This window comes from Lottia gigantea (genome assembly GCF_000327385.1).
Source record: "Lottia gigantea unplaced genomic scaffold LOTGIsca_38, whole genome shotgun sequence".
Classification (NCBI taxonomy): Eukaryota; Metazoa; Mollusca; class Gastropoda; family Lottiidae; genus Lottia; species Lottia gigantea.
Window position 1 is genome coordinate 1,483,141 of NW_008709295.1, and position 22,745 is coordinate 1,505,885.

Genomic DNA, 22,745 nt, shown 5'->3' on the forward strand with positions numbered 1-22,745 from the left:
CAAGTGTCGAGGAATGGTTATGAAATGACATTGAATTTGCGATTTATATAGTAGTCAGTTAATACAGGTTTTTGATTTTCTAAAAATTATTGAGTGAATCATGTCATATCTTTGATCAGTTGAGGATTAGGATTATTTTTGATTTCTTAATTAGTTGAGTCATATCTTTGATCAATTGAGGATTATAGGAATATTGGATTAGATTTTGATTATACAATCTTGTACAAATTCGATGAAATCGTAAAACTTGTGACTTAATTATACCAGAAAAGGTATGTTTTGGGTGAAAGGAGCTCTTGTGCAAGAGTTGATGAGTATCAGTTTCTTTGAAATACACTTTAATATCCAGTTTATTTGTTTCTGCTATGGAATCTCCCTTAAAGACTGTGGTATCGAGAAAGTCTATGCTTTTGTCACTCACGTTTGCGGTTAGTTTGATAGAAGGATGGTGGTTGTTGAGAATTTCAAAGAATTCCCAAAACTGTTCGATAGAATAAGTCCAAACCATAAAAATGTCATCCAAAAAGCGTCCGTAAAAAAGTGGGTCAAATGGACAGAGGGGCAACACCTCACGTTCCCACTTTACCCTTTATTTCTTTCTTTCTTTTCCATTTTTTCTGTAAATCTTCATCGGTGAATGAATTAGTAAAAGGTAGAGACAGAATTCCTCTGGCTGTTTTTAAAGGGTATTGTGTTAGTTTTTTTCGTTTTTGATCATGATCCAGTTATCAAAACCGCTACCGTAATGAGCAATTAATGTTATTCTTTTTTGATCTATTTTTCCTAAACGTTGTAACATTTGATCGATACAATCTGTACCTACAAATATTTCTACTATATTCATTAATTTATTATAAAATTCTTCTGGAATGGGATCTGTCGGCTTTAAATCTGGAAAGAGATTATTTATTCTGTCTAACATTTTTCTTAGTTTTTCTAAATTAATTAACGTGCAAGAATAAGGTATGGCTTTATTTTCGTTATAGGTTTCGCAATCCCATGCGTATAAACAATCATCGTGAATGGTTGGAAAAACGTTTAGTTTTAGAGGTGAAACTTGCGTTATCGCATTATCATCTCTACAAGTACTCCATACGTTTTCATCGTAATTATCTTCTATTTCTGAAATGCCTAAGGTTTTGTTATTTCTTCTAATGAGACAGAAATGTGATTTATGTAAGTAAAATACCCAATCTAATTCCTCGGATACTTTCTTTGGTTGAAAATGTCTATGTTTGGGCATATAAATTTGAAAATTAGTATTAAATTTTTTATTGAATTCACAGATTCTAGCAGTTGTCATAACTCCTTTTCTGCTTGGTTTTGAAAAACTGTTGATGAAATCTTGAAATTCTCTCTTGTAGTCTTCGTTTAAAACACGATTAACGCAGTATCTATCGCTCGGTATAAAACAATTTATACCGCTATATTCATTTATCTTTTTGAGTAGGGTAACACCACTACCCTTTTTTGATCTTTTTATTTCTTTGAAATTGTTTTTACGTAAAATCATTTTTCCTGTGAAATACCAATCAGAAGCATCTGAGTTTACATCCACTGTTGCGAAGAAATTGCGAAAAGTTTTGGCATTAAAGCCTACAAATTGCATGTATTGTTTGTGTCCTCCATCTTGAATTATCTCTCCATCTAATTCAATTTGCCCTTTAAATGTTAAAAATTCATCAGTGATAAGCTTAATAACATTGGAAAAAAGTTCATTTGATATGAATTTTTCATCGTCTAAAATTCCAATTTTATTCATATTTTTTAAGCAACTATTTTTAACTTTTATTGATGATATTTCTACATCAAATTTATCTAAAATTTCATTGAATTCTTCTAATTCTTCAATGATTATGTTCTTATCTTCTCTCGATCTTTCGAAAAAAATGAATAATTTATTAAGATATGTATTTAACATTTCTGTTTTCTTTTTATAATAAGCTTTCTTTTTTGATGTAAAACCTTAAGTAATAAATCCACAAGATGAAGTTTGAACGGCAGTGAACACGGCTAATACAGTTGGGACAATTATTGGAAGCATTAATCCACCGGTTACGGCTGTTGCAACCGTTATCCCTACTGTTAAAACTGTACTTAATGTTTTGAAAACAGAATCGATTCTACTCCATGTTTGTCTACATTTGTTGAATTGTTTCAGTTTTTCTTTTAGTTCGTTTTGTTTGTCTATCATATATTGCTGTATACTTTCGAGTTCCATTTTTTAGGTAATTAAATTAAATGAATTTCTGATAAAGCAAAAGATGGAAATGTTTAATATCTACAATAGGATGCCCAATAAGAGTTCCACCAGGGACTATTTTTTGTCTGTTATAATTATTTCAGGTTTGTAAATATAAACTTCTACAGTAACAAACGATATTTGTTCTTTCGAATCATTAATCTTATTCAGATGAACTGAAAATTTTGGTTTTTCGATATTGAATTTTATCATACATCTACAGGTATATATACCTATAACTTCTATGCTACCATTACGTTCAATTATTGATGAAAATATTATAAATTCATTATCTTGTTGACTTTTATGAATATCGATTGAGGTAAATAAATCAGTTGAAGAGGAATTTTCGAATGAATAACTTATTAACAAAATATAGTTTTATGTATTCAAAGTCTGTTACTCGTAAAAACTGATAAGTGATTGGCAATCCTTCTACTTTTTTGGTTCTGGATTTCTAATAATACTTACTGATGGTGGACTTTCCGTTTCCAATATCATATTAAATTCATCTAATGTAAAAATATCATTTTTTTTATCTGGTATGATTAACATTCTAAACCTATCTATATATTTTCCTCGTTTTAATTTCATATAAGTGATCAACCTTGTTATTTTCGTCGTTACTTTCATATTCTTTAGTTTCTACATTGACTCTACCATTGATAAACTGAAGAACTTTACGAACGTTAAATTTATTAGATGATGGTGATCCTTGTGTGAAAAATATTGAATCAACTTTTACCTGTATAGGAAAAAAAATTTCAATAACATTTTTTTCAAAAAAAAAACAAATTGAGAATTAAATATTTTAAAGGGGAAGGTTAAATTTGGAGAATATACTCTAATATTTGCTGTAAATTCATATTTTTTATATTCATACTCTTTTGATCTATCAATATTATCAGTAACAGAAGCATCTTTATCACTCAAACTTCCAAATGGAAGAGTAAAATAATATGATTTATTTTCTTGCTTGAATTATTTTTCTAATGCGACTATATTTTTGTCCGGTTTCAAAACTAGGTTATTAATAGTTGTTAACTGTTTTTGAAAAACACTATCATCAATGTTCTGTATTTGTTGTTGAATATAGGTTTTAATTTCACTATCATCAATATTTTGTATTTGTTGTTGAATATAGGTTTTGATTTCGCTATCATCTATGTTTTGTATTTGTTGTTTAATATTTCTTAGTTCTTTTTGTAATTCATTGTTAAGTTTAGTTTCTAGAGCATTTAATTCCTGTTGAAACGTATCTTCATTTTCATCTGGAATGTTATCTATTAATTGTTGAATGTCTAATTTTTGTTTTGCAATCTTATCCTTTAATTTAGATATTAATGAAATTAAATTTTGTAACTCAGTTTTGTTCACTACGTTGACCAATTGTTCTTGAATAAAACTTATTAAACCTTTTACCTCTTTTTGTAGTTTAGTATCATTAACAAAATTTTTATTATATAGTTGACGTTTGAAGAATCTTTTCACATTACTTATTTTATCTTCTAAATGGTTTTTATTTACTTCAATTAAATTTATTTGTTCCCATAAATATTTCTTGTGAACCGCGTCATTATCGTTTTCCGGAGACTTTAAATTAGTTACTTTGAAATTGTCAATATCTAAATCACCTTGAAGAGTGTCTCCGATTTGATCCACAAAGTAAGGTTTCGCTTTATTTATCCACGCTGTAGTGTTAGGTTTTTTAGTTTCTAAAGATAAAGAACCTAATCCAAACTTGTTCGCCATTTTTATTGAGTTGAATTTATTACAATTTCTTCGAACTGTTTTCCTAAACTCAACTGATATAAAACCCAAAGTGAAAGCTGACCACAAAACTTTTGTCCCGGTAATTGAATTTGAAAGGAAGAACATTTGATTGGTTTATTAGTCAATTGCATTATCTCTTCAGTGGGTTCTAATCCATAAGAATCGAAGAAATATAAGTCAGAGTCTTTGTACAAAGCAGAATGATGAACTCCTTTTTGATCGGAAGTATGTATATTTGTTATAGCGTAAAATTTACCTTTCTTATATTTCAGATCATTTATTTCATCTCTCATACAATAATAAAACGGTGATATATTTAACTCATTCGCCCATCTCATAAGTTGAAAGTTTGTGGTTGTATCGGTTCCATATTTATCGAGAAATTCATTCATTTTTAAAAGTCGTTTTTTTTTAGAAGTATTGTTGAAATATATACGTAGTTTGTGTTTGAAAAAAATTGTATTACATTCTGATCAAACACATTCGATAATATTTTGAACATAAATTTGCATTTAAATTTAAATTTAAGAAAGCGTAAATGCTTGTCTACATCTCTTAATCTTCTAGGTGATGTGTTGTATACTTTATCAACGATGAATATTTCGTTCGTCCAGTATCCAACGTAACCTTTTTCGAATTTGCTTTTATATTTAAAAATACGAACTCGATCTCCGACTTTAAATTTGGGTTTGATATTTAAATTCTTTATTTCATTTTCATAGTTATGTTGCGCGTTAATTGACGTTATAATATTTGGATTGTTGGTGGCTTGTGTTGGTGTGACACCTATAGATGAATGAATTTTGTTATTGTATTCATCTACAACCTCTGGTAATATTTTATGCCATTTTTGAGATTTCAATTCCGTGAACTTTTTAAATAATTTATTTTTTAGAGTCCTGTTAAATCTTTCTATTACTACAGCTTTACCTTCGTTATGCGTACTGTAAATTTCAAATCCCAGAGATTTCATATTTTTGTTAAAAAATTCACTTCCTTTATCTACCCACAGTTTTTCTGGATGTCGGTTAGATTGTTTCATAATCGTTTCCAATGCGTGTTTGACTGATAATCCCGTCTTGTTTTTTCAAAGGAATAACCCAAGCATATCTCGTATACAAATCTATAACTGTTAAGCAATATTTAAATCCTCTTTCGACTGGCATATGAATTAAATTAGCTGACCATATTTCATCTTTTTTCAAACACTTTGACTTTTAAAAAGTTTTTAGTTTTTCTAAATTCTTTGTGAATTTCATCCGCTAATCCTTTGCCTAATTTCATCTTTGCTTTTAACAGTTTTATGATTAGAGCCCTTTGAATTCTCTCTTTGAAAGTTGGATTTGAAATATTTTCAAGTTCGATTATCATTTGTCTGTCTGCTTTGTGACTGAAGTTTATGTCTTTGTTTCTGTATAGTATGTCGTGTTTAAGCGCAGCGGCGTCAACTCTATTGACTGGTTCTTCCCCTGGTTTGGGTTTATCGTTTTCGTCTAATCGCAGATCTAACCTAGTACCTGGACCGGTGTAATTATGACCGGGAAGATGTTTTTCTCCGGGATATTTCGCCCATGGAAGTCCAGGAAGAGAACCCAATGATTTTTGTATATCTCCTGAACCGAAATTTGTTTGTGGAGCGTGAGCGACAATCGTTTTTATCCTATAACTTTAAAACCTTTTCCTTTCCTTTCTTCTAATCTCCTGTTTCGAAGTTCTCTTATTAGCTCTAATTCTTTCAACTCGTTAGATTGTTTCACTGTGTCGCTTAAAGACCATCAAGACAAGCCCGGCAATGAAGGAACAACCGTTGTGGCTGAACATCGTGCTATGGGAAGGAAAACAGGACATAAAGTCAACTTTGACAACACCAACATACTGACAATCAATAAGCACATAGATAAAACCAGGAGACTTCATGAAGCTATCCACATCAGAAGATATCAGCCTGACCTTAACGGAGATGAAGGTGTTCGTTTATCGCATGCATATGATAAACTTATCAACTTGTAATTATTCATATTCATAAATGTATTTAATAAACAATTCCAACTTTAAGCATAGTTAGTTATATGAACAATGTAATTTCTATTAATAAAAGACTCCAATACTAGCAATAGTTGTTTATTTAATCTTCAGTTAATCTTTTTTAATTCCTTTACTTTATTTCAATTATTTTACTTAATCAGCCTGTATGTTATTTTAAGAATTATATACCTCTTATTGTACCTGTTAAAATTTAATGTAATGTATCAATAAACCATTTATCTCTTGTGTGTTCTTAATAATAAGCATTAATGTATATATAGTTTGCCCATCACTTCTTCTCATTATGTGCCTGAGGACGACGGGGGAAACACGTCGAAACGTTGCATAAAACTTTAACCAGTGATTGTTGTTCCATAAAGCTGTGTCTATACATCGTACTCACAATTGCTAAATGCCATTCAAAGACTTTATTCGTCAACAAATAGATAGTTTAAAAACGACTTATTTTTTTTTCGTGAACAGTAATTTTTGTAAGCTAAAGTATTATAATTTTGGCAATCAATTCATATGATTTATTTATCAATTAGTATTCTATTACCTTCCACACTTAACTTTCGAATTTTAGGTCTTTACTAACCCAATTCTGACAGTTTGAAGAAATTAGGAAGTTTACACCTACCGCTAAACGACTGTTTACCGACTAGATCAGTGAATCAGTTGTCCCCCCATTAATCAGTCTTCCCCATATTTGCATCCCAGTTCCAAGAGGCTGTCGCCACCACTGATCAATAATGACTTAATTACTCTATTAAAAACTCCATTCATTTCATTTCATTTTTAACCTGAAGGTCCAGGGTTCAATCACGGCATAGGTCGAGATAATACCTTCGGATTTTTCAACCCGGTTTCCCCCTGTCAGTGATGCAGGTTAGAGGGACTGACATGGAAAAAGCGTCTAGTCGTTCGGATGAGACACTAAACCGAGGCCCCGGCTGTGCACGTTAAAGATCCCTCGACAGTTTGGAAATCGAAAAAGAGCAGGCTAATGCCGCTGTCCTGGCAAAATATCCCTCATCGCACCCTGCATGGCGTTGCCCGTCTTCATTAGCCCACATGGTGCAGAAAAGAAGGACGTAAATCTCCATTCATTTCATTTCATTTTCTGATCGTTTTTACTTGGTATTTATTTTATTCCAGATTTTACCATTTTTTAACTATAGTTTCGATTTACCTATCAGGTCCAAATTATAAAATAAAACAGATTAAAATATTCCGTTTCATGTGAAACAACTGGCCATACCGGATTTTATCAGAAACCTTTAGTTCCGTTTTAAAAGACGTTTTTGTGCAGTTGGGCACGATGCGGCATGTTGGGCAATGTGGCAAAACGAACCCACCGTGCGCATCCAACCTGATACATCGGTGAAACGTTGCATTTTAAATTCATAATAGGATTTCTTACCGGAAAGAAAAGCATGTAAACATTCAATATTAAAAAAATCGTTTAAACCGTTTAACGTTCGGTAGTGAAGAGACGCATGAATTTGATGACATTCGGTACTAAAAGGTGTTAACATTCGGTAGTAGAAAGTCGAATTTAGCTGTAAAGTTAAAAGTACAAATCGCACAACAAAAATGAAAATATTTTTGGAAAGGTCTCGTCAAGCACAATAACTTTTGTTACGGTCAAATAAAAAATATTTTTGAAATACGCGTGGCAAATCCGGGTTACTTTTACCTTTACCTGAAATATTTCAAATTGTTATAACTCGCAAAGTTTACATTTGTCACCATCGAAATTTCACATAAAAATAAATCACTATTTGGAAAAAAATGTGATAGAGTTACATTTTGATGGGAATAGGTTTTACAATATATAAAATTTTGATATTTTGACCATTTACATGCATGGCCTTGGTCTTTACAAGGTCAAAGGTCATTTTATCTTTGATGTCCGACATATATTTCCGCCCGCTTTAACAGACGTCCCAAAACAGCAATTTTCAACACTTTTAAGGCTTATATCTCTTCTATTTGACCTTTGTTGACCTCTTGATCATAACACAAGTTATTGTACTTGATGAGACCTTTCCAAACATATTTTCATTTTTTATTGTGCGAATTGACCTTTTAACTTTACAGCTATTTGAAAATTCGACTTTTTACTACCGAATGTTAACAACTTTTAGTACCGAATGGTATCAAATTCATGCGTCCTTTTACTATCGAACGGTTTCAAGGATTTTTTTTACTATTGAATGTTTACATGCTTTTCTTTCCGGTAAGAAATCCCATTGTGACTTTAAAATGCAACGTTTTATCGATGTATCAGGTTGGATGCACACTGCTTCGGTACCGTTATAACGGTTCTACGCCCTGCATTGTTTTCAAACTGTTACTTTTTTTTTCTTCATCCCGGGAGCTTAGTTCTCGGAAACGACAACGGGCACGGCAAAACGGATTTCACCATGTTTTCTAACCTGTGGAGAATTGTGCAATGAATGTAAAACGAAAATTTCTCGAGCAACATGAAGCGACATTAGCAACAAACGGAAAATGTCCTCTAGAGGGCATGTTTATCAACCGATTTTGATCGGGTTTCTTTTATTGTATTCCTTGTAACAAAGGGCAAATGATAGCAGTTAAACAATTTCGATTTTCGAAAATTCATTGCATACTTTTTTTGCCGAAATTAATTGAAAAATATTATTTAGGTTGTTATTTGGCGGATTGACTTGAAACTTACCTGGTGTAGACCGCCAGCAAAGTGGAATAAAAGCACATATTCAAAAAATTTTCATCACTTCCGGTGGAATTGGTTATGTCAAAAGTAACATATGCATTATATTACCAGCCTTAATACAAACTTTTTAAACTAAAAAAATTCGTACCGGGAGTAACATGTTTGCCGCCATATTGGTTTGCCTCATTTTTGCACAAATCGATTCCCAGAATCAATTTTTAATCCGATTTGCGTGACTTTGTGTCAAACGATCTGTTTAATGTTTGTCTACAAATGATAGGAAGCATAATTTTGATTGTCGGTTTTGACTTTTTGTACGACCGGATTGTTTTTTTCAAAGTTTGAAGGCGCATATCTCATGACCTTCACCTTTGATGACCTTCATATTTTCTGTGATGATAATTTGTGACCTTGTCTATCTGATGACCTTTTGACCTTTGGGGTCAGATACCTATTTACAGGGGTCTAAATATGGACCATTTTGAGCCTTTTAAGTGCTATATCTCGGTCCCTAATACAGATATGGCAATAATTCTTTCGATTGTGTAATGTAGAGATTTTGAGCTTTCCAGTGATATATAACATGCATGTCTTACATGCAAATTCAAAACTCCATTCACTTAACATGGGGTTAATATTAGATAAATCGGCTTATTAGATTAAACTGGCTGTCAACCTCGACAGAAATAAAATTTTAAGTTGTTTTTTATATCTAAAGCTCTTCTATCTTCAATTGACAAACACACTTTGTTGTCACCAATATCACCAAAATCAGTAGACCATAGTCTTCTCAGGCAAACTTTCAACTCGTCATTTTCTGTAGCTTGATTTCTGCCTACAAAATTCACAGAGAAACTACTACTGTTTACATCATCACAAACAGGACCCAATATCATCCACCCTAAACTATATTTCAATGCAACTGGTTCATCAATTTTACCAACCCTACTCTCAGTTGGAACAAACAAATGTGGCCTTTCTCTTACACCAATAATCAGACCAACCTCTAGATTATCTAATTCTTCAAAGGGTAAATCACTTAAATGAGGCCATTTTTTGACATCTGACCATGTGGGTACACATGACTTTGAAATAGGTAAATTACTGACTGTTCTTGCACCATCTATTACAACAAAGGTGACTGTCGGTGAATAATAGACACCGTGAATTTACGCACAGTTACGATAGAAGTCAGTACAAAATTTTCAATTTTTAAAACGCGCAATTTTGATCAAAATATCAAGTGCGATATATCACCTAGAACACGCACTGCAGGAGCACCGTCCACGGTTCTAGTTTTTTTTCCCGATTCTGGTCAGAGTGCCCAGCCAAAACTGCATTATGTCACACAATAACTGACATCATTATCTGTCATAAAATGCGTGTCGTTGTTGTTTAAATGTAAAATGGCGCATTTTTACCTAACCTAATGACGCAGGACGTAGCCAGTCATTATGACTTTCGAATTACTACTTCAATTCTGAATCATTTTTTCATCGAAAGTTTTGTTTTGTCTGTTACTTTTTAGTAGTAGCTAAAGGATATCTCTTTAAAAAATGTAAGATTTTAACTTTTGTCGCTGAATTTGTTTGTTTTAATTTTAGCGGTTTTTTCAACTTCTACAAATTTATTTCAATCGATCTGAAAATTTGCAAGTAGTTAGACATTTTAATAGCGAACAAAATTATGTTTTTAAAATTTTTCTAGCACTTCCGGTTTTGACGTCATTTGCTTCTAAAGTTGAAATTTTCACTTCCGGAATTTTATAGATAAATTTTCTTTAAACCATTTTCTTGAAATAGGGGCTAATAGGATTTACATCATACGTACGCAAACCTTTTCATGGCAGAGTGGGAACGTGAGGTGTTGCCCCTCTGTCCATTTGACCCACTTTTTTATGGACGCTTTTTGGATGACATTTTTAAGGTTTGGACTTATTCTATCAAACAGTTTTGGGAATTCTTTGAAATTCTCAACAACCACCATCCTTCTATCAAACTAACCGCAAACGTAAGTGACAAAAGCATAGACTTTCTCGATACCACAGTCTTTAAGGGAGATTCCATAGTAGAAACAAATAAACTGGATATTAAAGTGTATTTCGAAGAAACTGATACTCATCAACTCTTGCACAAGAGCTCCTTTCACCCAAAACATACCTTTTTTGGTATAATTAAGTCACAAGTTTAACGATTTCATCGAATTTGTACAAGATCTTCTGATTTCAACAAAGCCTGTACGATTGTTTTCTCAAAACTGAAAGAGCGTGGGTACTCTAAACGATTTTTACGAAACATAAAAAATTCCACCTTAGCACAGATAGCAGCTAAAAACAGACTTTATGCCGAAGTACCTCCAGGTTTAAGAAGTGCTCCATGTTTGTCCAGTAGATGCAAAACATGTCCCTTTATATCAGAAACTCATTATTTTGTAAGCAACTCTACGAATAAAAGGTACCCGATCCAGGAACATCTAACATGAGAACATTCGAATGTAATATATTTAATTTCATGCAAGAAATGCCCCAAACAATATGTAGGCGAAACTAAGAATAATTTACGAACTCGCTTTAATGCTCATAGGTCAGACATCAAATTAAAGAAAGACAAGCCTGTTTCTAATCATTTCAACCTCGACGACCATTCAATAGACGATTTCACCCCAATCCCAATTGAGCGTATAGAAATTGACTTGCCCGAAGATGGAACTACCAAATTCCGTCAATCTAGGGAAGCCCATTGGATTGAGACATTGAATACAGCAAGACCTATAGGACTAAATATTCATAATGTAGGCATAGCATCCTTTGTTGTCCCGTTTAATAGAACCAGCAATCGAGCAAGCAAGATAGTTCATGCCCACTATAAGAGCCTTCAAGAGAAATTCCCCCATGTCTATAAGCAGAAAATGATAGTTGCATATTCAAATAATAAGAACTTAAATGATAATATTGTTCATAGTAAACTAAAAACAATCAGTACATAACAGATACTATACTATATTTTTTCTAATTTCAGATCAGAATAAGAACAGAAGAATACCCAATATCAAGACCCTTAATCCTAATTTCTAACTAAATTGTCTTGCACCATCTATTACAACAACTGTCTGTTCATCTAACGACTTCACTGTAACAAGAACACTTCTACTTTTAACTTCAGCAGAACCTGTAATACCAGTTAATGTTAATTTATCAATATCACTATAATAACTAATATTTTCAACTAAACTTTCTAAGATCAAACATAATTCAGAACCTATATCCAACAAAGCATATGTACTAATACTCTTACTATTTCCTACAGATATCTTAACTGGAACTATACCCAGACATACTCTTTTGACACCAGCCCCAGCAGCTGTAGTAGTACTAGGGATAATATTTGACTTGCTGATCTGTCACTTGACCTACTTACTGATTTAAAGTCAACAGCATGTAACAAGGTATTGTGATCTTTACCACAATCCTTTGACAAACACTTAAAATTACTTTTAGGACATTGCCTAATTCTATGACTCTTTGTAAGTCATTTAATGCAAAGTTGTTTATCAAATACTATTTTAGCTCTATCAGAATTTGACTTAGATTTAAAGGACGGGCATCTCCATAAAGGATGAGGTTCAGAACATAATTCACATTTAATGCTATAAGAAGAATCAGTTTTCTGAATTCCAGTAGCTAAAGTTGTAACAGGTCTTTTAGCATTGCCTACAAATTTCTTGGCATTATCAAACCTATTTTCTTTTGAATAACTAGAACTTAAGTTATCACCAAATTCATTATTTACAAGATTAGCCCTTTCTCTAATAAAGTCTACAAAATCAATAAATTTTGGCTTGCAACACTGACTAATTAAACGACCTGCCTTTTCGGTCCACTTTGCCTTAAGAAATAAAGGTAACTTGCTATTTAAAAGTAATAAGGTAGTTGCATGATCTACTTCAGAGCGATAATCATCCCCCATACCACATAATGTCCTATGAGCTATTTCTAAATGTCTAGTAAATTCTAATAAGCTTTTACTATCAGCATTACGTAACATAGGCAACGATTTTAGAGATTCGATATAATCTTTTGCAATAATATGAGGACGACCAAAATTTTCATACAATGTTAATCTGGCTGTTTTATAGCCGACACCAGGGGGTAAATTAACACAACACTTTGCCTTGCCTCCCCTGAACAATGCTGGATTAACAGTTGTAAACGTCTAGATTCATCTGCATTATTTTTTTTTTAAACACTCCTCAAAATTGTGTACGTATGAGGTGTACTTTTTGGGGCTTCCGTCAAAAGTCAAATACTCCAACTTAGGAGTTGACATCACTTGGCATAATCTTTCCATCAAAGCAGTTGAATTATCATTAGTAATATTATTGAGTTGCGTTACAGCAGTAATAGGCCTAGGCCTACTATACGACAATTTGGGTAAAGCTTCTGGGCTATAAAATTCAAATTGGTGGGGTGGGGCAACAGATTTATCAATGTTAATATCTTTTTCATCATTCTCTACAACCAAAGTCTCTACAGCGACTCTTGCCTCTTCCAACTTGCTCTCAGCCATTATCATCTCTCTTTCCATCTCTAACTCCTGAATTCTCTTTGAAATGTCTTGCTGTCTTCTTATTTTCTGTATATTCAATTCTGCCAAAGCAAATTTTTCTTTCTCTTTCTTCAGACTAGATCGTGTGCTACTGACACTGCTTTTCACACTGACACTTCCAAAAAGTGATGGAGCTGCATTTTTGGATTTCTGTTCCATACTTTTTCTCCAATTTTCAACATGTTTTTCAAGTTCAGCACAATGAATCACCTCTAATAATGCTAGTATCCATAGGCCTACTCTCACTTTCTGCAGATTCCAAATATGTATTGTGGTCCTCCACATACCTTTTCCATTCACACATATATTCCTCATATTTGTGGTCGATATCAGCAAATGTGTCTTTATTCCTGAGCAAATTATAACTTTCAGTTAACTTTTCTAGGAAATGTTTATGCCCCATCTTACTATTTTTTACTCACCTGTATTGTCACTAACACAACTAGTCACTTTAACTATATATCAGCTTCAGACACTCACTTCTCGGCATCCAATTCTCGCTGCATGACCATGTAATCGCTTACTTGAAGATAGTCTGTTAAAAAACTGTCAATACGTTAAAAACTGCGTATTGTTGTACAAAAGTTTATTCACAAACATCTTCTAATGAGTTTTAACAAACATTATAAACTGAAAAAACACACTGATAACCGCTATCAGCGGTCTTTTTTTTAACAATTTGAGGCTTCGGTAAGAATTTGAGCACATGTCCATTGGGGTTCACCGGAAGTCAGGAGTTTAGTTGCGCCTAAAATATGGATTACGAAATATAGGTAGTCAAAAATTAAGACATAGAATTCTGTAATCTGGTAGTTACAATTGGTATGTATGTGTATAATCCAATTCCAAATTTGATAGAAATATTGAATTTTTGTTGTGCGCATGCGTATTACCTACTTTCTTATTTCTTGTCCGAATTTCATCAAAAATGGTATGTATGTGTATAATCCAATTCTAAATTTGATGGAAATATTGAATTTTTGTTGTGCGCATGCGCATTACCAATTTTCTTATTTCTTTTCCGATTTTCATCAAACTTGGTATGTATGTGTATAATCCATATCTAAATTTGATAGAAATAATGAATTTTTGTTGTGCGCATGCGCATTACCAACTTTCTTATTTCTTATCCGAATTTCACCAAAGTTGGTATATATGTGTATAATCATATTCTAAATTTGATGGAAATATTGAATTTTTGTTGTGCGCATGCGCATTACCAACTCTCTTATGTCTTATCCGAATTTCACCAAACTTGGTATGTATGTGTATAATCCAGTTCTAAATTTGATGGAAATATTGAATTTTTGTTGTGCGCATGCGCATTACCAACTCTCTTATTTCTTATCCGAATTTCACCAAACTTGGTATGTATGTGTATAATCCAATTCTAAATTTGATGGAAATATTGAATTTTTGTTGTGCGCATGCGCATTACCAAATTTCTTATTTCTTATCCGGATTTCATTAAACTTGGTCTTTTTTAATTGACAAATATTCTTTTATTCCTAGTCAATATACTTTAAACTCCAGGCACTTTTGGATATTTGCATTTAGAGATGCATAAAAGTATTTACATCAATGTAATAGACCATCTTCGTATGTACCTGAATGTCATAACCCGCCCTGCATCAGTACTGTTATTAGAACAGTTCTAGTTTTTTTTTCTTCGATGTGAGTACTTTCGGTGGTATCACTTCCGGTGAAATTGAGTTATGTCAAAAATAATATATGCATTATTTTACCAGCCTTAATACAAACTTATTAAACTAAAAGAATTCGCACCGGAAGTAACATTTCTGCCGCCATTTTGGTTTGGCTCATTTTGCAGAAATTGCTCTTCAGAGGCCATTTTTCATCCGATTTGCGTAACTTTTGTGTCATACGATACGTATAATGTTTGTCTACAATGCGTAGGAAGCATAATTGTGATTTTCGGTTTTGCCTTGTTTGTACGACCTGATGTTTTTTTTCAAAGTTTGAAGGCTTATAACTCATGATCTTGACCTTTGATGACCTTTATATTGACCATGGTGATAAAGACTGTCCTTAATGCACTTAATAAATGGTTTCAATTTATATGGTATTTGATGGTGTCAAAATCACATTAAAGGGAATGTTGCAATTTCCTTAAAACTTTGAACGCTTCTACCAAAGGAACTTGGCCTCGGATGACGTTGATATTTACATTAATAATTACTATTGTCTTCAGCTTTTACATGATGTTAATCTTTTTATGTACAACACGTGACTCCGGTTGTATGGGTGTCACTGAAAGTTGAGTCTGCATCTTTAAAGTGTTCTAACATGTGCCCTATTAGAGGTAGAGCAATAATTCTTTCGGATTCATAATGCTGAGATCTTGAGCTTTCCAGTATATGATATATAAGATATCCGGGTTAGATTCACATTTACCTAACCTGATTGAAATCTTACATAATTCGCAAAGTATTTATTTGTCAACCTTCAACCTTTGCTTCAAAATAGTACCCCACCTTGGTCAGTTCCTAATAAAAACACGGTTTTCTGGGTTTAATATTTCAAAAAAGGAATGGGTTTTATAATTTACAAAATGTTATTCTTTGACCTTTTACTTGGATGTCCATTGATACTTTGATCTTTGATGTCCGACAATTACTTCCGCTTTTACAGACGTTCGAAAACAGCAATTATATCTCATATCTCTTTTATTTAACCTTTGTTGACCTTTTGACCAGGACAAAAGTTGTTCCCCTTGGCAAGATCTATCCAAAGATGTTACCATTTTTGTTGTACATCGTTAACTTCTGGCTCTAGAGCCAATTTAGTACCAAATAGTATCAAATTCATTCGTCTTTTCACTACCGAACGGTTATCGATTTTTTACAGTACGAAATCTCACTGTGACTCAATGCAACATTTCACCGATATATCTCCTAGAATACGCACTGCATGTACACCGTCCACGGTTCTAGTTGCAGTGCGTTCTTTCTAGTGGACGCACTGCTTTGTTTTTCAAATGACTATTTGTTTTCGTTATTCGAAAAAATATTCTTATTTTTTTTTTTGCAGTAACGAACACCCTGCATTGTTTTCGTTGATCATTAGATTTTAAATGTAAAAGGCAGAGTTTTGCAAAACCGGACATGCGCAAATGTGTACAACTATGAATACCTACGGACAACACTGTAGTTTGTATTTACGGCTCGATTTGCATACGAATTTCTGCATTGTATTACATAAACGTAACGTCATACTTTGGCACTTTAAATTATGCAAATTTGCGATATGTTTTGCAAGTTATAATAGCAAACTCCCTTTAGCACCGTACCAAAACGTTTAGTGTGTCAATCGATCTGAAATTTATACGGGGAAAAATTGTCATGTTGATAATCGCAAATGTGTTTTCAGAAGTTTTGCATCATATCCAGTTTTTGCAAAAATGGCCTTCAAAGTCGGTTTTTCTACTCTTTACTTTTCAAAGCTACGCCCATAAACATATATGCATATCATCAGAAATGTTATTTAAATTAAAATGAGCCAAAGTCGGTTTTTCAACTCTACTTTTCAAAGCTACGCCCATAAACATATATGCATATCATCAGAAATGTAATTCAAATTCAATCAAGCCGCCATTTTGATTAGCGTAAGTAGTATAAGAGTATATAGATAGGGGGCACTTTCTATAAATTATAAAAACCGCCCCCTATCTATATACTCTTATACTACTCTTTTGCCTGTGGCGCCCGCAAGCCCACCAAACAAACAACCCCAACAGACACGCGGTTAATAAATCCGGAGCCTATAGAGGTACCCGTTTACCAACCCCCAAACGCCCCTGGCCTACAATATCTTCAAATTAACTCATTTAAAAACAGAATGAGTTTAATTTTAAAACACGAACAACACAAATTCGAAGGAGATGGTTTCTTCTCAGCTCTATCATCTCTCATCCCAAAAGAAGCCAACTTTGTCTCAAACAACAAATCCCTCATTTCCTCAGAAGCGCAAGCTCTTGGATCTGTAGTAAATATAAGCGATGCAGTGAAAAGATCTAACGAGTTGAAAGAATTAAAACATATAAGAGAAATGCGAAATAAAAGATTAGAAAACAAAAAAGGCAATACTTTTAAAATTTTTGATAGATGTGGTCTGGTTTTTTATCAACACTTCCTTCACTTTATTAAAGCGAGGTAACTCTTCTTTGGAAATTTTTTTTTATTTCAGACCACAATTAATTTTTGTAAACATAAAGCGTGGACTGCTTATGTATGTTTAATATATAAACTAGTGTCCAAAAGAAACGATACCACCTGTTTGCAACGACATAAAAGAAAAACTAAACAATGCAGAAGTTTAGGATTGGTGTTGAGAAATCCTTTCACAACATCTGTACAAAAATTTCATTTCAATAAAATCTGTACAACCAATATGACAAGCCTTTAAAGATGGGTGGGGTCGAAAAAAGAACATTTCGTTAGAGCACTGATCACAGAAACAACGGGAAATGTCACACCACACGTCACAAAGTCAAGTCAGTAGCGGGTATGTCCACCGTGAGCATCAATACATGCCAGAACACGCCTACGGACTGATGACGTCAAACGTCTGATGACGTTGGGAGTGATGCGTTGCCATTCCTCAAGGAGACATCGTTCCAAGTCCTGGACGTTGACTGGAGGCACACGGCGAAGTCGGATTTGCCGATCGAGGTGGTCCCATAAGTGCTCGATGGGATTCATGTCCGGTGAACATGCGGGCCATGGCAAAACCTGTACGTTGGCGTTGGCAAGGAAGTTCTGTGTCAATCTTGCTGTGTGTGGCCTTGCATTGTCATGTTGGAAAAGGAGTCCACGAGGCTGTTGCTGAATAAAGGGCACCACAACAGGCCGTAGGATGTCATCAATATAACGCTGTGCATTCAGGTTTCCACGAATTGCGACAAGCCTCGTTTTGACGTCACCACATATGCCACCCCAAACCATTAACCCTCCACCTCTAAACGGCCGGACCTGTTGGATACAGTTAGGCGCCAAACGTTCACCAAATCGTCGGTATACAAGCTGCCGTCCATCGTTCTTGAAGATGGGGAATCTGCTCTCATCAGAGAACATAACACGTGCCCAGTCCCGCCGTTGCCAACGTCGAACTCGCCTGGCCCAGATCAGTCTGTTGTTCCGGTGTCGAGGCGTCAGGAGCGGTCCGCGGTAGGGATGACGTGGCCGGATACCATATTGCCGTAGTCTCCTGTAGACGGTCTGTCGACTGATCCTGTGTCCCAGTGCTGTAGCCGCCGCGGACATCGCTGTTACGGTGCGGTTCCTCAGGTGTAATACCCGGATGTAACGATCTTCACGGGGCGTGGTTACTCGTGGTCTTCCACTCCTGGGCCTGTCTGACGTCTGACCTGTCTGACGTAACCGCTGCATCAACCTGGTGATAGTGATGCGTGCGCAGCCCCGTGATCACGTGTTCCCGGTATTTTTATCGACTATGCTGTGTTTGGGATGTGCAATACGAATTGGCATGTTTTCATATTAGACAATTCACTTAGTAAAAAATAATTTTGAAAATAAGTTGGTATCGTTTCTTTTGGACACTAGTTTATGTTGAAACAAGAAAGCTATTTTGATGGAATAAGGGTTATGGAATGTGTTTTTCTATCAATTATTCTTTCTGTAGAAGGAAATCATGGGAACAACTGAAAAAGAAATTCAACAATGCAAAATGATCAAACATTGGAAATGTTTCTCCAAATTAAATGTTTATAAGATGATTGAGTGAGTGTCCATGTTAACCTATAAAGTCATACAAAACCATATTTTTTTCTTTCTGTGATTAATTCATCTATTACCACCTCCAATTAGGTATTCGAAAGTCTTGTAGAATAAACAGAAGGGATATTCAACACCTTCAATTTCATGTTTTCCCCTTTAAGGTTAATTCTCAGAGCGAAAAGTATATTCGAAAGTCTCAGAGAATTAAGAAGGGTGTATGAAATTTTATCACTACAGATAAGAAATTCAACAGTTTAAAATGATCAAACATTGGAAATCTCTCTCCAAATTTAATGTTTATGAGATGATTGACTGAGAGTCCATATTAAACCTATAAAGTCAACAAAACCATATTTTTCTTATTTATGATCACCTCCAATTAGGTATTGAACTTAATGCCCCTTTAGTAGTAATTCTACAATCCAGCCCGACAGCACCTGTCTTAGGTTGTCCTCCCTTCTGGAGAATCTTACCCGTCATTGGTTAACTGTCGCGTTACTTGATGACGTTGTATATCAACTCCACCCAATTCAAGCCCGACAGCACCTGTCTTAGGGTTGTCCTCCCTTCCTCTAACTGTCGCGTTACTTGATGGTGGTTTATATCAATTTATCATATCTTCTGGTATTGAACTTTCATCTGTTGTTTTTGTAAATACCTTTAATTTCATATTATGATAAATGATTCTGTAGTGGTAGTAGAATAAACAGAAGGGCTTATCTGTTATTATTTTGTCAATACCTTCAATATCGTGTTTCCCCTTTAAGGTCAATTCTCAGAGCGAAAAGTATATTCGAAAGTCTCAGAGAATTAACAAACGGTGTGTAGTGAATTGGAGTATCACACAAGGGAGTAAATGCGTAATTGTTGACTATATAGGTCTGTTGCACGCACCAGAGTTTAAGGAAACAAAACAAAATAATTTTCAACGTTTTTATAGATAAGCATCGACACTATACAGATAAGTAATGATCAATAAAATAAAGAAACACAAGTAACAGTCTGTTGTACAATTCTTATATGTTCTGTGGATTCACACTTATACGCATCCAAAAATTGAAGAATTCCAAAAATGATATATTCACAAAATGAAACACATGTTACAGACTTTGTAACTTTTTATTTTTACACTGGCACTAGCACTTACACGCGAAAGAAACACACAGTAATTCATAATTTATACTCGCGCAATCTCTTTTCCTAAGCTACTTAGATGGGTGGTGGACTTGGTTGATCATTAGGGACACAAAGATTATGTAGGATGGTCTGATATCCTTGAAGATGCCCATTTCTATCAAAGTTGGCGATTTCTTGTGCATAACGAGGAACCAATCTATAAATTATCTGTGAGCCTGTTGAGTCAGTTATAGTATGAGTAGATTCTGTTAATCTATTACATCTGGTTACAATTACACTTGGTAATAATTTCGGATATCGCACATCATCTTTATCATTAACCTCTTTATTTGCTGTGTGTTTGAACCATATAAATTAAGTCAGATGGTTTACTCTTCACTATATATGGACCTCTCCAAAACTGTTGCAGTTTAGATGAAATCCCTATTCTTTTTCTAGGTATAAAAACCCAGACTACTGTTCCAATTTCAAAATGATTCTGTAGACAATGTTGGTCATAACGTTTCTTGGCCCTATTAGCACTGACTGAGAGATGATCTCTACAAGACTCATACACATTGTCCATTCTTCTGATGAGATTATTCACATACTCGATTGGTGTGAACAAACTTCCTGGAGGTCTTCCTACAATGATATTCACAGGGAGATCAACTTCGCGTCCCAGCATCATCACATCGGGAGAGAAACCAGTGGAATCATGTTCACAAAACAAACAACATCAAGATGTAGATCCCAATCTCGTTGAAAATCTTCAACATAATGACTTAACATACTTTGCAAGGTTCTATTGTATCTTCAACTTGACCATCACTCGCAGGATAGTAGGGAGTAGTAGCTTACACAATTCGGAAAATAATTCCGACTCAAACTGTGAGCCTTGGTCTGAGTGAATACTTCCCGGTATACCAAACCTCAAAACCATGCACAATAATGCAGATGCAATAGTACCAGCTTGCATATTAGAAACGGCAATAGCTTCAACCCATTTTGAAAAGTAATCTTGAATTACCACCACATACTTATTACCATCATAGGTTTCTGGTAGAGGACCCATGATGTCGATGGCAATCCTCACCATAGGGTAACCACAAACAGTCGGTAAAAGTGGAGCCTGTGGACCATTTCGTTGAGGTTTCCGCCTCGCACATGACTCACAAGTTTTCACCCAGTGCCTAACATCATAACGAAGCCAGGGCCAATAATAAGCCTGACTTACTTTTTGAGTAAGTATTGTCACAGCCAAGATGACCTCCTGTAGCTTCATCATGACAAGATTTTAGTACCTTCTCTCGAAGAGACTTTGGTACAACTAGTTTAAATCTAGCGTCTCTATCATCATCAGATAACCTTATCCACTTCCGAACAAGAACGTCTTCTCTTATGGAAAGAACTTTAAATTGTGACCAAAGTGCTTTCAGTTCTGGTGATTTACCAGCCACTTCATCCCAACATGGACGGTTGTTGGATATCTAACTTCGAACCTCGTTCAAAACCCTATCTTCCTTTTGGGCTTTAGAAATCTGTTCACTATTTGGTATAATTTGAAGGAGTAATACACTCCTATCAACATTTTTCTCAGTGTTGTTTGAAAAGCAATTGCACATGTGACAATGCTTTCGGGATAATCCGTCAGCATTACCATGTAATTTACCAGGTCTATGAACTACCTGGAATTGGAACTCTGACAGTATTTGCAACCACCTTGCTAATTGTCCTTGAGGATCTTTAAACCTTAAATCCACCTAAGAGAAGCATGGTCAGTTCGCAGGGTAAATTTTTGGCCATATAGATAGGGCCTAAAATGTTGAAGAAACACTACTACAGCTAACAACTCCTTACGTGTTGTACAATAAGAGCTTTACTCCCATATGTAATGACACGTTCAATTCCATCATCACATACTTGGGATAGAACTGCTCCCAAACCTTCATCACTGGCATCAGTATCAAGTATAAATTCTTTCGATGGATCAGGATGTACTAGAATAGGTGAATAAACTAGACTGGATTTGATTTTCTCAAAGAACAGTTGACATTTGTCGGTCCATTGAAATTTAGCTCCTTTATCTGTAAGGCGGTGAAGAGGTTCTGCAATGTGTGCAAAATCCTTCACAAAACGCCTATAATAAGAGGCTAATCCCAGAAAACTTCGGACTTCTCTGGTACAGGTTGGGGTTTTCCAGTCTGATACAGCCGAAACCTTTGCTGGATCAGTGGTCACTCAATCTTTGTTGATCTTATGGCCTAAATATAGGACTTCAGTCCTGAATAAATGACACTTACTTACTTTCAGCTTCAATTTGGCTAAACGAAATCGATAAAATACTTCTGAAAGTCTTGAAATATGTTCCTCAAAACTTCTCAAAAAGACAATAACATCGTCCAAGTAAATGAGACATATTTCCCAATGAAGACCAGATAGCACTATCTCCATCAATCTCTCAAATGTAGCAGGACTGTTTGTGAGGCCCATGGGCATCACTTCAAATTGAAACATGCCATAAA

General features: G+C 34.5%; 3 protein-coding genes across 3 annotated transcripts; all 3 read right to left on the reverse strand.

Moving 5' to 3' along the window:
- Nucleotides 1-694: 694 nt before the first annotated feature.
- On the reverse strand, nt 695-2,221 carry LOTGIDRAFT_163168 (hypothetical protein; the record flags this gene model as incomplete). The annotated part of the gene is made up of 2 exons (XM_009059231.1): nt 695-1,965; nt 2,053-2,221. The coding sequence occupies 2 exons, from the start codon at nt 2,219-2,221 to the stop codon at nt 695-697; spliced, it is 1,440 nt and encodes a 479-aa protein (XP_009057479.1).
- Nucleotides 2,222-3,223: 1,002 nt separating this feature from the next.
- On the reverse strand, nt 3,224-3,994 carry LOTGIDRAFT_163169 (hypothetical protein; the record flags this gene model as incomplete). The annotated part of the gene is made up of 1 exon (XM_009059232.1): nt 3,224-3,994. One exon carries the CDS (start codon nt 3,992-3,994, stop codon nt 3,224-3,226), a length of 771 nt encoding a protein of 256 aa, XP_009057480.1.
- A 3,668-nt stretch (nt 3,995-7,662) lies between these two features.
- LOTGIDRAFT_163170 (hypothetical protein) lies at nt 7,663-13,663 on the reverse strand (the record flags this gene model as incomplete). The annotated part of the gene is made up of 2 exons (XM_009059233.1): nt 7,663-7,745; nt 13,159-13,663. The coding sequence occupies 2 exons, from the start codon at nt 13,661-13,663 to the stop codon at nt 7,663-7,665; spliced, it is 588 nt and encodes a 195-aa protein (XP_009057481.1).
- Between the last annotated feature and the right edge of the window lie 9,082 nt (nt 13,664-22,745).